Source organism: Athene cunicularia (assembly GCF_003259725.1).
Source record: "Athene cunicularia isolate RWA chromosome 10 unlocalized genomic scaffold, athCun1 chr10_part1, whole genome shotgun sequence".
Classification (NCBI taxonomy): domain Eukaryota; kingdom Metazoa; phylum Chordata; class Aves; order Strigiformes; family Strigidae; genus Athene; species Athene cunicularia.
The window spans coordinates 19339881-19357990 of NW_020799112.1; the positions used below are offsets into that span (position 1 = coordinate 19339881).

General features: G+C 39.5%; 1 protein-coding gene across 2 annotated transcripts in view; it reads left to right on the forward strand.

Annotated features, from left to right (window-relative positions):
- LOC113483885 (fibrillin-1) overlaps window positions 1–18110 on the forward strand; it is a 145454-nt gene that overhangs the window by 113408 nt on the left and 13936 nt on the right. Inside the window, exons 23-38 of one of the 2 annotated variants that reach the window (XM_026855897.1) lie at window positions 1041–1163; window positions 4152–4277; window positions 5085–5201; window positions 5611–5739; window positions 6008–6127; window positions 6564–6689; window positions 8703–8852; window positions 11206–11271; window positions 12015–12131; window positions 12487–12606; window positions 14251–14373; window positions 14799–14930; window positions 15550–15675; window positions 16218–16424; window positions 16973–17098; window positions 17295–17417. In XM_026855897.1, coding sequence (XP_026711698.1) covers window positions 1041–1163; window positions 4152–4277; window positions 5085–5201; window positions 5611–5739; window positions 6008–6127; window positions 6564–6689; window positions 8703–8852; window positions 11206–11271; window positions 12015–12131; window positions 12487–12606; window positions 14251–14373; window positions 14799–14930; window positions 15550–15675; window positions 16218–16424; window positions 16973–17098; window positions 17295–17417 — 2031 coding nt within the window. Of the gene's footprint in view, window positions 1–1040; window positions 1164–4151; window positions 4278–5084; window positions 5202–5610; window positions 5740–6007; window positions 6128–6563; window positions 6690–8702; window positions 8853–11205; window positions 11272–12014; window positions 12132–12486; window positions 12607–14250; window positions 14374–14798; window positions 14931–15549; window positions 15676–16056; window positions 16121–16217; window positions 16425–16972; window positions 17099–17294; window positions 17418–18110 lie in introns of those variants that run through there. The other variant, XM_026855896.1, reaches the window with a different exon arrangement.

Sequence of the window (18110 nt, forward strand, 5' to 3'; positions counted from 1 at the left end):
TTTCACGAGCTGACAATTCTGACAAATCTGATATACTCGCAAGTCATCCTTAATGAGGGGAAAGTATTGGCATCAGTGTAATAAGCCTGTGATAATTCAGACACTTTGAATTATTTTGCATAGAAAATACCAGATTTTCCATCAGACATCTAAGGCCTTGAAGGAGCGTGAGTCAGCAGTCATGGGGAAGAAACATTGTTTTTCACGTTTGACAGTAAAGACAAGAAACGAGTAGTCTTGAGTCAGATCACTGTTAGAGCAGATTTTTTTAATTCCAAGGTATTTTTTTCTAATGGAACGGAGATTTCGGTAAATAATATAAACACATGATATTTTTTTTTCTCCAATTTAAATCTTTCCTAACGTTGTATTAGTCTGTTTAATGGCGAAACTGAAGACACCAGTATGAATTTCTGTCATTCTCTGGTGTGGGTTATGACTGCTGAGCAAGGCATCAAGAGCTCTGGGTAAAAGCATCTTCTGTAAGCTGCTTCTAACTGAAACACCGTGACATTTCTACAGAAATAAGGTTATCTTTTTGCAGCAGCTTAACTAAGGAAAATTGGTCAAAATTGTTTGCCTAGAATTTTATGGTGGTGTTTACGTTGAAAGCTACTAATATCCAACAGGGATCTTGATGCTTTGTTATGGTCAAGGGAGATCCTTGTAGTGGAGGGATCCTCACGGCTCCAGTGGCCGTCTGTGCAGACAGAGCATCTTGCTTGTTCTGATTGCAGTTTTAGGACTGAAATCCACCCAAGTGCAGTGTTGCAACATGGGCCCTCCAACACCTTCAGAAAACCATTTTATAAATTCTCTAGATAGGAAGGAATTTTACAAATGGAGCATATGGGTTTGGCATTTCAGGGAGATACCTAAATGTGACCAAATATCTGCTTTTATCAATATATTTTTCAGAATTAGAAAGAAATTCCTATATTTAGGTAAGGTAATCCCCTTCACACTAAAAACAAAGTGGTTTTGATGTCTTTTTAGTGCCCGCTTACTGTAACAATCAAATTCCCTTTTTGTATTGACAGATATTGATGAATGCCAAAATGGACCAGTGTGTCAGCAAAATGCAGAATGTGTCAATACAGCTGGTAGCTACCGCTGTGACTGTAAACCTGGCTACAGGTTCACATCAACTGGCCGCTGCACTGGTGAGTACTTCTGACTTGTTTGTGTGAGGGTCTGCAAAGAGTAGTAGATTTTAGAAGTCTAAAAAAGCCTATCTCCTCTTCAGAAAGACGGTATATACCAGGACATGATCTGGGCTCCAAGAATCCTCCTCTTAAAGTCTTTTAGAGAATCACATAAACATTCTGGTAGTTCCCAGAAGACTAATGGGCCCGTCCCACAGAGGCATAGATGAGAGTTAATCACATGAGTAGGTGTTTGTCTTCCACTTTATCCCACCAACCGCAAACATTTTTCTTTAGCCCATGTTATGTCTAGGGATGGAAGGCAACGGATTCACTACTAAAATTCAGTTGCAGTCCTGAGGGGGACCTTCCTCTGCATAATTTCTTTGATTTTCATTATAATTTGCTAGTTGTGTTTTAGCAATTTGTTTGCCACTTGTATTTTTACACACAACTCGCTGCTTTGCTGGAGTCTCTGCTGATAAAGTGGACTTATCTGCTAGGCCATATGCAATAAGTAACTTAAAAAGCTTAATGTTAAACTTCCTAACTTTTACGTGGATTTAAACAGGCACCTGAGCATTATTTTTAAATATTCACTGAGTGGGACTGCGGTTCTCTAATCTATCTGCCTTTTCTTATATCATAGTCCAGAGAGGCATTCATGTTATCTTGATTACTTGAAGAATTGCAAAGGTTTTCAAGACTGCTGTGGGCCAAGCAGCTATAAATATTATATACATTTCTGAACAAAATAATAATTACAACGGAAACTGGTAACATTTTCCTTGGGTTTTTGCTTTTGAGTACTTGAGTTTTAGGAAGTGTACTTTTCCCTGCAGTGCAGTTTTTCATTGTTTCATGTGACCCTTGGGGGAAAAGGGTGTAGGGGCAACCAGAACGCTAGTGTGAGAACTAAAACTTTGTTTTGTTAAGCTATGCAGTGACACATGTAAATATTCAATATGTTCCTAATGTAATTGTTGTTATGGGTTCGTTAGAGCGGTACAGGAAGAGCTGGGAAAGGTTCTGATATGGGTTACAATACCAAACATGAATTGGCACAAACAGTAATACTTCCCTGTATTTTGCTCTTATTTTATATTTGGTGAAAATAAAGTTACAATTAGAGTCAAAATAAAAGTGGTTGATAAAGTACTTGGTTCAGCAAAGGAAGGAAATTCCCAACCACTTTGCTGAGAGCAAAGAGTGCTAAAGACCTTATGGTACTGGATCAGTCTTGCTACTGCATGGAAAACAATCACAGTTTATATAGAGTAAATATATTATTAGTATTAAATCAAAACTGGTATATCACAGCCACTAGTACTATGATTACTTCATTTATACTATCAAAATAGCATTCTTCTGGTGCTATCTATTGTGGTATAATGAATAATTTTTCATATAAACTCATTTTTAAGAAAACTCTGCCTCCCAGTTCTTAAAAAAACTACAATACTCTCTGTTTAGCCCAAAAGAAGTGACTTTTCCCTGGGGCTTTAATTCATCATTCATTTGCCCACAGAGCACCAAAAGAGTAATTGTTTTTCTTTCATCTCTATTCTCCTGAGCTGCAAAGACTCTTAAGGCAGCATGTTATCCAGCACTGGTTTCCTTTTCTGCCTCCTTCAGACTCTAATTAGCAGCAGTATCATTAATAGCATTGGGAGAGCTTGGTCCTCAGTAAACACTCGTCCAAAGTTACTAGTGGCCCCAGTTGATGTACAGCAGTCCTGGGGATGGGGCTATCAGGGTTGTCCATGTGCCAAGCAGAGTGTGGAGGAGAGGCAGGAAAACAAGATTTAGTACATGAAGTTCTTTGCAGTTAGGAACAACTTGACTCTTAGTTTTGCAGTGAACTGGGGATGCTTTGGTAAGAAAACTGCATCTGCTTTGCTTAGATTGCATATAAAAGAAAACCCCTGAACACTAAAATCTAATCAATTTTAATACAAGCTTAAGGCAGCACTTTAGTTCAGCTATTTTGGACCTGCAGTAGACGATGCCAGGAAGCATACTGAATTAAACCAACTCTTGCTGCTTATGAGGTCTAAGAAAGACCTCATTTGATTCATGTTTCTGATTGTTCATGGAGAAAACGTGCTGGAGAGTAAACATTTTGTCCTTTAACATTTTGTTTCATTTACTATTGACAGAATCCTAGATTCTGCCTGCAAGCATTCATAAAGAGGAGCAGGAAGCAGTCAGGTGTTGAACTAGTGTTACAGACGCCCTGCTCGTGTGAGGCAGCGTATCACATGCTGGCAGGATAGCTCTCCCCATCTCTCTCTCCACTGTTATGCAGTTGAGTGTTTGCTGCTGATGGCAAAATATTTTCTGACTCCATATAGCAGTAATTCTTGCTATTTGAGCTTTGTCTGGCTTATGGGATCATCGCATTGCATGAGGCCTGGACACTACAACACGTGTATACATGCACTCAATTTACCTCTGCACAATGAGTAGATAAATCTACAGTGCATTTTATCTCTCTGTAAGCTTAGTGAGAAAAGGGTGAGATTTGTCTCCCTTTCTGTTTTGTTTCGTTGCTGTGAGTGAATCAGGTAGCCTGTGCTATAATTAAATGTAGCTGTGAGCAAGTAGTTGCTTTCATGAGAAGGATGTAAGCTGTGGTTTATACCTGGGTTTCGTATCTGCTGCAGTCAGTGGAGAGCACTCGAAAATCTCCCCATACAATTTCATGTCATTAATTCAACTTCTCAAAGCCATGGCAACGTGCTTTCCCTCTACCAAGAATTCGTGTTTGGTAAATATAATTTTTGCACTAAACTTTTTTCAGCTTCACAAACGTTGGAAAACATAGTTTACAAGCCAATAGCCCCTTTTCTGAGATTTACTTAGTTATGCTTTTGTCATTAATAAATGAACAGTACTATCTTAAATTAGGGCCATACACTTGATTTTTAACTGGTTGCTGCTAATAGATCTTTCAAGCCCAGTAATTTAGAGGCCTTAACTTTCAATCTGCTTCATTGTTTTCAGATCGGAATGAATGTCAAGAAATTCCCAATATCTGCAGCCATGGGCAGTGTATTGACACTGTTGGAAGTTTCTACTGCATTTGTCACAATGGATTCAAGACCAATGATGACAGAACAATGTGTATAGGCAAGTATATCAAATTAAGTTGTACTTAGGCTTCCATTAAGATAGTTATTAAGTCTGTCCTCTCTGACATGAGGGGTTACATTGCAAGAACTGAGATTGTGAGCCATTTACCACCAGGCAAAGGTGCAAAACCAACATAGCTGGGAATTAGAGATGATAGGAAGCTGATAATGAATGAAGAACCTCTCATTACAGTAGAGGGGACCTTTAAAAGTGTATATCCTGTCTGATGAACTGCTAATGCTTTCATTTAAAAAAAAAAAAAAGTTCCATTCTTCTTAGAATTTTCTGAAGCATCTTGTCTCACTTATTCCTTTAGGCAAGAAATTTAATAGATGAATATTGCAATGCAGCAATTGTATACAGCCTACTTGTTAACAGAGTAAGCGAAGAGTAGATTTCTTGCCAGAAAAGTGCCCTTTTCAGAAACAGAGTCATCTTCATAAAGAAGGAAATTCTGTATTTAACTCATTCACAGCTGGTAGTGTAGTGTCTGTTGTCTGAGCAAGATGAGGAGTTTTCAGAATGCTTATGATTAAAGATGGCTTAGACTTCCTTTGGGAAGGGTGAGATAGGAGCCACAGTAAGATAAATGATTGTTGGACCCTTAATTATTTTTTGTAGATGTTAATATCAAGTGTATAAACCCATGTAAAATATTTTGGGGAGATACAACAAAAAAAATCTCTTTCCCTTCTATTCACTCTGCTGGCAGTGCATTATTTCTCTTGCCTGTGGGATAGCTACAGGTTTTCCTTTCCCCATCAGTGATTAAAATTCTTGCTGCTTGTTTTTTCTCCTCTGTAGATATTAATGAGTGTGAGAGAGATGCCTGTGGCAACGGAACCTGCAGAAACACCATTGGCTCCTTCAACTGCCGCTGCAATTTGGGGTTCATCCTCTCACACAACAATGACTGCATAGGTAAGGGGGGCTGAGACTAGTTCCTTGTTTCTAAGACTTTCTACTTCTAATGAAAGTACCAGTAGTACTGTCTTCTCTATTGAGTTAGGATTGCACCTTGCATGGTCTGCCTGATTAAAGACAAAACCTGATTTCTCCAGTCTGAAAAGGTCTCTTTGATTATGCACTCCTCACTCTTCAGTAGTCACTTAAATATTTACATGTGATATGCCATTCCTTTTTTTAACTCTTGCTTTAACCGTTTCACAACATAGACCAGTAGTGGTATTTTCCTCACTTGCTTTTGAAACAGGCGAGTATTTGTGTATTATCAGTGACTGTGCCGATGTAGTGGAAACAGAAATCTCACCTACCCAGTTTCACTTGTTGCAGGCATTTCCTTTATATCTTTCAATGTTATTGTTCCTAGATGTGGACGAGTGTGCAAGTGGAAATGGAATGCTCTGCAGGAACGGTCAGTGTGTGAACACGATCGGGTCCTTCCAGTGTCTTTGCAATGATGGCTATGAGGTTGCTCTGGATGGAAGGACTTGTGTTGGTAAGTGCTTTCTTTTAGGGCAGAAAAAAAGTGCAGCAAACTTTGAGGAGATACTCCTAGTAAAACAGTAGAAGTCAGAGAGAACTGTCATGCTGTCATCATTGTACCTAGCAGAAAAGAACAATGACATGAGGAGAAGAGGACTCTTCTCCTGCTCCTGGGAAGTTCCGCCATCAGTTTGATGAAATCCAAATTAAAGCAGCCTCCACCACAGATTAATTAAGATAACAGCAATTATCTCAAATAAATTGTCTTTCTTTTCTTTTAGATATCAACGAATGTGCACTGGAGCCTGGAAAATGCTCACCAGGCACATGTCAGAACTTGGATGGGTCATTCAGATGTATCTGTCCTCCTGGATATGTCCTGCAGAATGACAAATGTGAAGGCATGTATGGAACAATCCTTCTGTACCTTTCCTACCTATTCACAGTTGTTACCACTTCCCTCTGCATCTAAACATGAGTAATGTTTAGTCTTCTGTGGCAGTGTACGGTTCTGAACTGTAGTCACTCACTTCCCAGAAAAACTCTCACCAACTTTTCTTTGAACCAGAACTACCTGATCTGATGCCAAGAAAAATCTAATCCCAGGCTGTTTGGTTGATGGTACATTGCTGAGGTTTGCCCATCACATGAGGATTTGAAAACTAACCCTAGATTTTGCACCTGGATTTCTTGTTCCTCTTTCTGTCCGTTCCTTTTGGTTTGACCTTTTTGTTTTTCAAATCTGTTAGATATCAGTGATGATGTAAGTTTACATTTTATATAGTACAGCTGCCAGTGTAGACATTTTTATTATCTCTTTAATTACTTTCCTTACAGACATTGATGAGTGTGTGGAACAGCCAGAAATTTGTGCCCTGGGCACGTGCAGCAACACTCCAGGCAGTTTCAAATGTCTGTGTCCAGAAGGCTTTGTGTTGTCTTCCACAGGAAGGCGATGCCAAGGTAAGTTCATTCCTATTTTCTGGCATTTCAAAATTTGTTTGCTGTTTTATAAAAGCCTTATTAGCTGCCTGTTTCTAATATAACAAGGAGACTCTGGACTCAAACTGTTTTTCACAAGGAAAACATGATAATTCTGTAGCTGGGGCCAGGTTTTGTCTTGCCCTAACATCTGTTTGTCATTAAAGAGAACATTGCAATAAAAGGGGTGAAGATAATATTAAATGTACCAGGTTAAGTGAGGAAACTGTGTTGTCCTGCAGCCCTTTCTTGCACTCCTGGAAGAAATGTTGAGGCTACCTGGACTTGGTATAGACTATGACATGTCTGACGTGAGATGGAGCATGAACACAGGCAGGAGACTGCTGCAATGCACTGCTAAAGGCAGCATTTCTAGGAACAAGGCTGTTGCTAGCACTTATCAGATTCACCGTAACACTTATTATATGCTATTCCTCTCCACAAATGTGCGGGTAGAAAAAAGATGGATGGAAAAAATTTGCAAACAATGTTGTGTGGACAATAAGCACCCATCTGCTTAGAAAAGTCTGAAGTGTCTTTTGGCTTCTAGATTACCACATACACTGTTCAGAGCCTACACATGGGCACTAAGACAGAGATCAGATGCTGAAAGCTGAACACCTAGTAATGAAAAGCCACAGGTTAGTTTATTTTGTGGATAAAGAACAAGCACAGAAAATCAGGGAGTGAGTTATTTTAAAGTCTTTGGAAATTATTAAATAGATACATCGTTAAATGTCCTATACACAGTGTGCACAGCGGGAACCACTGATGAGTAAGACCTTTATAAGGACCTCTGTAGTTATGTTTGGCACGGAACGGTGATGCTTGTTGACACCATAGTGAGTTCTTCACTTCACAGTGGGCTAAATGAAACTGTGGTTTTGGTAAAAATGAATCCAACCTGCAGTAAACATTCATCCAAGTCTCCAAACCACCATGCAGTTTGGCACAGTTACTTCACTCAACTTCAAGAAAGCAGCATGGCTGTTTTAGCTGTGCTTTTGTAGGCTGTATAAATGAGGTTTCTTCAGTCTAAGGGTGTTGTTCTCTTCAGGTAAAGAAGAAAATCACCAAAAAGAAAACCAACACAAAACCAGGAACCACAATCATAAAAAATAATGCAGCCTAATCTTCTCCTTTATGAAAACAGACCACTGTTTCACACATCATGTCAGAGGAAAATGCACACTTGTGTGTATGAACTTTAAGTAGGCTTCTTCCCATCCCCTGGAGAAGACCATTGGGTTTTTTTCATGTATCTCAGGCCAAACAAAGTTTTGTTTAAAACTTCCCTTTACCTAGAACTTTTGTAAAATATGGAGATTGCCCAGCATTGATGCTGTAGCCAGAAAACTGGATGAGCAGCTGCTTCCACAACTGCCCTGTTGCTGTCCCTGTGCCAATGCAGGGAGCTGCCAGCTCTCTGCCTGCTGGATGCTTGTGGTCTGTGATCTCAGCTCTGCTCCAGCGTCCTGGTTACCCAGTGCAAGGGAGTAAAACGTAGTGCCACTGGGCCAGTTTTCTTTGTTTGTGTGTACCTCAGCAAAGAATGAGGAAGGAAAGCACCACCGAAAATTGCATCTCATTTTAACACTACACAGAATTATCATTACAGGTTGATAAAAATCTCTTGATTCTTACTGGTAATGGAATATAAATAAATTCAGCCAATATTAAGTTTTTACAAAAGGGAGTGAGGACATGAGGAGAGTACAGCACTCCCATCTCTGCTGGACAAAAGAGAAAACCCCTTCCTTTTCCATGACTGAAATAGGACACTCTATCCCATAGCTTTCCTTTACTGGGGTAGGGACCTCTCCTCTCTCTTCAGATCTTCCCCAGTCAGAGACAATAATGGTCCTTCTTGACAGACTCAGATGGAAGTTGGGTGTTTTGTTGAGGGAGCCTCCTGTAATTTTGCAGTTAACACCTCTAAGTGAAAACTCTGCCAGAGTCACCCTAATGGCTCATAACAAGTTTTTGTCTACGCAGATCTGAGAGTAAGTTACTGCTTTACCAAATTTGAAGATGGAAAATGTTCTGTGCCAAAGTCCCGAAACCACTCCAAACAAGAGTGTTGCTGTGCCTTAAAGGGACAGGGATGGGGAGATCCCTGCGAACTCTGCCCAGAGGAAGCAGATGGTGAGTTATTGACTAGGTTACCTTACTGTTATGATAGCCCCTCAGAACTGAAAGAAGATTGGGATTCTTACAAGAAGAAATCAGTAAAAGTAATTTTCCAGAGGTGTTTAACCCTAATAATTGTCATTGTTCTCTGTAAAGTAGATGCCACTGCAGTCTCAAAAAACATTTTCCTAGCATATTGCTTGTTTGCTTACAGGTTTGTTAGTATGAACAGGTGCTGAATATTTTGCTCTGGACATGTCACATACAGAAAGTGGAAAGTAGTAAGTAGGTCCTTGACAGGCTCTGAGTGGAAATATCTGCAAGACACAAATGGAATTAATCTAATTGTAAATAAGTATAGGAAGGGGCACAATAAATGTGAAATCTAATTAAAAAAACCCAACAGTTGAACTACATCCACATCTGAATCACTCTGTTACATTTTTGTGACTACATTTTGTAACTGAAAAAAATCTAAATTTGCAATCTTATCAATATGAATGACTTGCAAAAATAGCAGGGAATGACAAAACACAGGCTTCGATGAAGGAAAGCCTCCCTGGACTGTTGCTAAAGAAACACTTTCCTTTATTAGTATCCTTTGTAAGACTAAGTAACTAGGCATCAAGCAAGTCAACAGGCTTTTGTACCATCATGGTGCAATTTGCTGAACGGACTTTAATTCATGCTGACACATGTGGTTAACGGCATTACTGGTTTCAGCAATACATTAATACAGTTCGTTTCATTAATAAGTCATGTAGATGTTTTGCAGACAATCCGCATAAAAGCCAAGGGAAGAAAAGAGAATCAGATGTGCCAGTTGCAATATTCCTCCCTAGGCTTATTGCCTGTGCATGTTTCATTCCGTTGCCCTGGAGCATTTGAACCGAAGTCAGTTGGAAGAGCATGGTATACATCACAGAATTTCCTTGAAGTGTCAGCGCATGTATTTTTCACAGTCCAAACTGTTCTCAAAGGATGATATCAAGACTGTTTTTCTCATTTTTTAAAAAAGAAATAGCTTTAAGATACCCGAGTCTGAGAAATCTATGTCTTGGCACGTCATGGACAGTGGAATTGTTTTGTTCTTTTAAAAAATTACTCAGTTGTTATCTCGTGCATGTTCTCCATCATATGCTATCTGAATGCAGGCTGGTAAGCACATGTGCCACCTGAGTCTCCTGAAGGCTTGAGCAACAGGCAGGTGTTGTGCTACCCAGCTGCACAGGGCTGACTTTCCCACTCAGAGCCTAGCAGTGTGCCAGACACTTTGCTGCGTTCAGTGCCAGTGTGCATCTACATTTAGTTCTGTTTTGCTCAACTTCAGCAAAGATCAGCTAATGTATTTTAACTAAAGAAAGCATAACATTTGTTATGTCTATGGCTGTCATGTACTGCTGCACGGTACACCTCTTTACAGCCTACTGAATTTGCCAAAGAAAAAGTGGGTTATCATCAAGGGTTCTGTGATGTTCTGAGCATGGTTAGGAGAGAATACCCTCAGCAGCATCTTGAGATTTTTTTGAATTACAGACCTGCATCCGTCTATCTGCTCAAGATACAGTTTAGAGGAGAAAGGTAGAAGTTTAGTTTCAGTTGCAAGACTTGTATTTTTTTTGTGTGTGTCAGACACAAATAGAGGAGTTGCTGAAGTTGAAGGGCCTTTATAATTACAGGCATCCTTACTGCATTTTGGTCCACCAGAGTGGAAATTTAAGATTTCTTATTTATTCTAATGCCAAGAATATACCAGGTGATTTGCACATATAAGGAAGTACATGCCTTCTGCAACAAAAAAATAGAATTAATTTTTCTCAAAAGACTTACATCATCTTTAAATCTTCAAAAACTACACAGATAACCCCGTGGATTTGGAAACCGAGTGGTGACTTCACTCTAAGATGAACCCAGAAATTTTACTCTCAGCCTACCTGTAATAAAATCATTACTTTAGGACTAGTGATTAGCATGCTTTAAGAAGCTGCTGATTGGTGACGACAGATTAAATCATGATGTCTTCAGAAAATATAGGAAATCTTTCATTTACAACAAAAAAGAATGCAGTCACTAGTCTTGATACTTTTAAAATTGATATATTGCATTAGTTTTCTCCTTAAAGGAAAGTTAAATAATGATGTTTTACATAGGTACATACAGGAGATCAGATGCAATGTAAAGCAAGCATACGGGTTTTATGTGAATGTAAGATTAAATTCTAAGTTTATACATTTGCATACTATATTTCTGGACCTGAACGTGAGGAGGATGAATTGTTATCAGTGGTTACTTATGTAGCTTGTAAGTAATGCTGATCACCATGATAGAATTTAACATATGTTTTTAATTATTTTATTTTTTTTTACAGAGGCATTCCGACAGATTTGTCCATTTGGAATTGGCATCCTTGTTGGACCTGGTGATGCAAGACTGGGTAAGTGTCTGCACTGCACAATGCTGTGGTTGCATCAATATGCCATTTTCTACCCATAAACCATTCTCCCTTTCAATTGAGAGTAACGTCTCTGCAGCTACTTCTAAAAGCCATGAATTGTGGAAACTTCTATACTTTTTTTTTTTTTTCAATTATTCATACCAGTTTTAAATTCAAGCTTGAATATCTCATAATTCAGAAATTAAACTTCTTTTATAGTAGCATATTTGGCTTGTTAATGTCTGCTGAGCAGAGTTGCTGGGAAACTTATGAAGGATTTAGAGAATGGATCACATAGCATACCTGTCTTTTCTTATGCAATATATGTAGCCTGTTTACAGTAAATGGTTTTAATCCTCTAGAAGTGCAAACCACAGTTTCCCAGTTCCCTTCAGTACATCCTGTTCTCTCCCAAGACAAACAGCACTTCAGCCTTATTGGCAAAAGTTTTCATTTAAGGAGCGCTGCATGACTACTGCTTTTCATATCTACTCTCCCTGTAGCCCCAGTCAGAAAGGGTTTTTTTATCTGACATTTAGAATCAGTTTCTTTTCTGCATTCTCTGAAAGCTGTCCTGCAAGACAAAGTCTATGCCCTCATCCTAATATATCAACATTCAAATACTAGTACTTTTTTGTAATCTCTGGAGTATTTCTCCGTAGAAATAAACTTGTTCTTTGAGAGAAGTCTAAAACCACATGAAATCAATTGCACTTACTGTGTTGTTTGTGTTTCTGGTTAAGATGTGGATGAGTGTCTTGATCCAGATAACTGTAAATTTGGGCAGTGTATCAACACAGATGGGTCCTTCCGCTGTGAGTGTCCATATGGTTACATACTACAAGGAGCTCAATGTGTGGGTAAGTATAGCTGTTTCAGCTTCCATTTTAAAGCATCTCCTGAATTGCTAAGTATGGCATTAAGGAGTAGTGGGGTTATATTATTCTCATTTTGTGGAGTCTCCATATCCGCTGATGCTTAAAACCTGCCAGGGCAGGACCTGAGCAGCCTGCTCCAAGCTGGTCCTGCTCTGGCTGAGTGTTTGACCCAGGTAACCTCTAGCAATCCCAAATTCTGCTAGGTGTCAGTGACTCTAATTAAGTAACTTAATTAGATTTTATATTTTTGTGGGTTTTTTGGTTGTACATCAACAGATTTTATACCTTTTTAGTTGAGTATAACCGTGTATTCTTGCCTTGATTTAACTGCTTGCAGATACTGATGAGTGTGCTGTTGGAAACCCATGTGGCAATGGAACTTGCAGGAATGTGGTGGGAGGTTTTGAATGCACCTGTGTTGAGGGATTTGAGCCTGGACCAATGATGACCTGTGAAGGTGAGACTCCCGTGTATTAAGGACTGTCACTGTAGTTGTTTGCTGAAAAAGTTTCCTGATTTCAGAGACTATTGAGGAGAGTAAAGTGACTTAAAAAGAAAAATATGGACATTTGGAACAATACATCTTTACCTGAAACAGAAAAGTAGGTTCCTCTTCCTGTACCCACCTTGAACTGTGGTATCTTTTTCTAACTGGAGGTTGGGTGAACAGGCTTTCAGGTAGTATCTGTTAAGGGACTGCCCAGAGAGGAGCATACCGAGATATGGTCTCTCCAGAACAGTCCCCAGAAATGCTGCTTATTGTGTGTATGGCTTTTGCTTACATCCTCGATGACCCTTGAGTAAAGAGAGTCACTGTGGATGATGAAAATAGAAAATGGGCTGCTCGGGTTTGTTAGGGAAAAAAACAGGAAACAAAACAGAAAATATAAATGCAGTACTAGGCAATTACCATGGTACCCCCTAGGTTCGATATTTTCCATGCTCTGGTCTCTCATTTCAAAAATAAAAATTTGAAAATGCACAAAGAGGGGAGGAGTAAGGAAGATCAGAGTCATAGCAGGGACACACAGAAAATTAATTAGACTAGAATTTTTCAGTGTGGAAAACGTGGTTGAAGAAATACATGATTTAAATTTATAAAGCCACAAGTGGTAAAGGTACCAAAAATAGAGGGAACGTGTTAGACAAAACCAAAGCAAACATTTTTATATGCATAGTACTTCAGTTGCGGAACTCTTTGCTGCAGAATATTAGTGAGGCCACAAGTATAAATTGACCCAGAAAGAGATTGTACAAATTTCTGTGGGAATCCGTCAGTGGAAATTAAGCTTTATAGTTTGGTTGTGGCTTTTGGCTGTGGAAGTCCTTAAACTGAGAGGCTGTGTCAGGGGAAAGGTCTCTGCATACATAGTATGGGGTGTTTTAATATCTCCTCCTGTTACAATCAGAGAGGAGAACGTCCTAGGACATTCTGACACTCTCTTCAGAGTGACCTGACACAGCTGTTCTTAAATTATCTGCCACAATCTATTTGTTTGCAAGCCCGTACAGAAGAACGCTTCTACTTTTGCATCAGCTTGCATTAGTTTTATATACAGTTAGAGCTTCATTCACTTCCCTGTGGAATTTGGGTGAAAGCTCAAATTGCAGCGGAGTTGTTAGTGGAGTACATAAACATCATCATAGAAGAGGAATTACTCAGGTAGCCCAGAGCGTATGTAAATGCACTTCAGAATAATGTTTCTAGTAAGGATATTGTTTTACAGAATTCAGTTTATGAAGAAGCTGAATTAGTGCATCTAGAATTTAAAAATAAAAACCAAGCCTAGATGTGGAAAAGATACAGTTTAAACTGAGACAGTATTTTGGCAGCGTGGATCTTGAAATTAATTCCGTTGGCTGCTTGCCATTGAAGATACTGAAACTTCAGGTAGCTGTGCAAACATCCTGGCATCTGGTGCCTGCTTCTATACAGAAATCCATAATGAGTAGAACCAAGGGTCCCCAACTATTAAAATTTAGCCTTCAGTAAACTGGGATCTGTGGTATTGCCCATACCTAAAACCTGTGCGCTCAAGTCTGCTCAGTTTCACAAAAGGATGTTTCACTTTCCCCATGGTCTTTGTTGCTCCAAATCCAGATGTCAACGAGTGCATTCAGAACCCTCTGCTCTGCGCTTTCCGCTGCGTGAACACTTACGGATCCTACGAATGCAAGTGTCCCGGGGGGTATGTTCTGCGAGAGGACCGGAGGATGTGCAGAGGTAAAGCTCCTGCCACGCTCTCAGTTAGGAGATAATGATTTCAAGTTCCTGCAGGGGTGGGGCTCTGACTCAGTGCACTATTGGGGCAGAGTTTTAATCCCAGGAAGTAACTGAGTCAGAAAGAATTTGGGATGAAATGCGATGGTCTGCATTATGCGGTTGACTGTATTAGCCCTGTCCTGCCCGTAAACCCTAGACATCTGCATAAAGTGAGGCCATATCAGATGATACGGTTTTGTCTTGCCCTGAAAATGGGCATTTGGGAAAATTCAATTTGCTCTAGTCTAGTATATCTTATGCTTAGTTTAGCACAATAAAAGTATGTGTAGAATTTGATTACAATTGAAATTCCAAAGTCAGAATTTACTCTTGTGAATTTTCAGGATCATCTCTCTATATAATGAAATCTAAACCTTGTGTTTTAGATCAGAATGAGTGTGAAGAAGGAATTCATGACTGCGACTCAAAACAGATGGAATGCAAAAACCTAATTGGCACCTACATGTGTATCTGTGGACCAGGTTATCAGCGCAGACCAGACGGGGAGGGCTGTATGGGTAAGTGACACTCAAGTGTTGATGCTCTTGAAACGTACAGTTCCTCAGCAGAACTGAAAATTTTGAATTTAACAAAGCGTTAAGGAACTCGGGGGAAGAATTACACAGCTCCCTGTATAGTGGATCTACCGGTGCTGTACACATTTTGCTTTGCTGTTCAGGCGTGCACACAGGTGGGCAGTAAGTAGAAACTCTGGATGTGGCTGTCTTCACAATCAGTTTGTACTGCTTGATGCTGAATGGCTCTGAGTGAAGAAAGTGGAGAATTGGGCCCTTTGCTGTAAACTTGTTTATCTCTGTTAGTGTGAATGAGAGTAGATCTGAATCGTTTTGAAACTTTGAACAGCCTTCAGAAGTGCAGGTGTAACTATGAAAAATTTTGAAAACTAGTGAGGAATATATTGCAGAGAAAATGTAGTAACAAAATATATAATATTGTGAGCCAGATGGTCATCTTTTCTCTGAAAATTGAATAAAAGAGACTTTTTATTTAGAAAAAAATAATTATGGAATTTCTTTAACCAGGCAGAATACACAGTTTAAGAACCCCATACAAACTTCTCTAACCTGCATTAATCCAGTAATGGACTTGTTTTTTGTCATATCATTTCAAAAACAGATGAGAATGAATGTCAGACCAAACCTGGGATCTGTGAGAATGGCCGTTGTGTAAACACAGTGGGAAGTTACAGATGTGAATGCAACGAGGGGTTCACTGTCAGTGATGCCCAGAACGAGTGCCTTGGTAAGCTGCACCTTAACGCCCTAATGAACTGTCACTTCGATGGCAGAAATTCCAGTTGAAATTAAACTCAGAAATGTATAGTGAGTAAATGTCCTCTTGAATTTGTATGCCTTAGGGAAGGGGCCTTTGTAAGTGCCCTCCTGCAAGTTCATTCTTCCCATGCTGACTGTATGCCTGCTTCAGTCTGTCGGTTGGGTTGACTTGCTGTGAAAGCTGACTGGTAGCTTCAGTCAGCTGGGAATTGCTCTGTCTTTGCTTTGATCCTGATTTTCAGCCCGTCCTCCTTCTCTGGGTTCAAACAGAAACATGTATTTCTATAAGCATAATGTAACTTTGTCTTCCACCTTGTGCTAAATTTCCTGTCTTACTTGTTTCCCTTAGACATCCTGCTCTCTTTCTTACTACTGGTAGTCTTTGCTTCTCGGTTCCACAGTCCCAGGGTGAAGTATGCCCTTTCTTTTATATTTCTGACTAAATTCCCAATATCTCATGACCCTCTGGAGGTCGTTAGGATTCTCTGTGATGCATAATTTGTCTTCCAGACAACAGGGAGGGCTACTGCTTCACTGAAGTCTTACAAAGTATGTGTCAAATCGGATCAAGCAACAGGAACTCTGTCACCAAGTCTGAATGCTGCTGTGATGGTGGCCGAGGCTGGGGGCAAAATTGTGAGGTCTGCCCCTTCCCAGGCACCGTGGCCTTCAAGAAGCTTTGCCCACATGGCCGAGGATACATGTCTAATGGAGCAGGTACTGGCTTTTCTATTAAAGGCTCTCTGCCAAATTAAGTGAAATTACAAACTCTCTTTTTATGTATTTGAATGCTGTGAGGTCCTAAATATTCTGCACATCAGTCAAAATTTCTGAGGGAGTACAGTCCTTTGGGAGGGTGCATAGCCAAAGGCCCTGGATGACAAGGCATCCATGCCAGCTGGAGAGAGATTTATTTTGCATGCTGGCTGACTGACGTGCATTTGAATGTGTTGTAGGTACAGATTAAGAGCTGTTTGTGTACATGTAAGCAAAGTGATGTTTGATTTATGGAGGCTAATATATGATCAGCTCCAGTTTTTCATTTCCACTTAATGCTTCATTGCATTTGAAAGTTAGATTAATGCTACATTCCATATTTTTCCACTTAATATTTCTCCTTAATCTGTGCAATATTTCATTATTTTATGTAATTTTTCTGTTTTATGTAGGGTGTGGGTTTTTTTCACATCAGGTCACAAGAATCTATTGAAGTTGTATAAAATCAATTCTTGTTCTTTTGTAAACTAACCCTGAATTAATTACAGATATTGATGAATGCAAGGTTATTCATGACGTCTGCCGTAATGGAGAATGCATCAATGAGAGGGGATCTTATCGTTGTCATTGTAACCTTGGCTATACTACAGATATAACTGGCACTCTTTGCATAGGTAGGTTTTTCACTACGGTGTATATATATAAAGTTTATTACGAAGTGGTGACTTGCAGAAGGAAATACAAAGATTTTGAAAAGTGAGAAAATGTCATTCCTTAGGATGCTTTGATATTTATTTCCGGAGCATTTTGAAAAACATTATCACAAATCTTAGTTATCAGCACTGAGGTATCTGGTTTTGCTTCCTCTAGATCTGAATGAATGTAATGAGTCCCCAAAACCTTGCAATTTCATCTGCAAAAACACAGAGGGGAGCTTCCAGTGTTCATGTCCTAAAGGGTACATCCTGCAAGAAGATGGGAGAAGCTGCAAAGGTAAAAATCAAGAAAATGATTTACTGCAGAAACTCTTGTGTTTCATAGGCAAATACAAGGACATTTAAATGATATAAATCTGTCCCCTTGATTCCTGTGAGTATTTCCACTGAAGACAGTGGAAGTGGCCTGAACAGGATGGAGCTGGTGTTTCAGTTAGTTCTTCGATATTCCACATGAACAGTAGATCCAGAGGAGTTTTTGTAGGCTGATGGCAGCGAATCTTAAAAGAGTTCATAACCAATAGTAGATACGCTTGGTCTTGTTTTGGTAAGCACTGTTGGTTTGAGCCGTTTTTTTCAGTGAAACAAGTGGTTGCAAAGAGGAGCATGGTTTGCAGTGAATTGTCCGGCATCAACAGAGTTTTAACCTACCACATCTGTAACACGCTAAATAAGGGACAGCAGTGCAAGAGAGATTTTGGAATGTTCATAATTTCATTTATTTATGTATTTTGGTAGCAAAGATCTGACTGAAACCACACAATTTAGAGCAGCAATTTTAAACTTGGCGTTGGAAATGACAGTGTACTTTGTCATTAGGTTTAAATATTTCTTTTGAAATAATAGCATGCTTCAGTGCAATACCATTTTGCAGTCTGCCACTGCTTCTCATGAAGATGGTGACTTCACATTTATTGACTGCAGTAAGAGCAGACGTTTATTATGTGACAGCATTTTTCAGACAGATGAG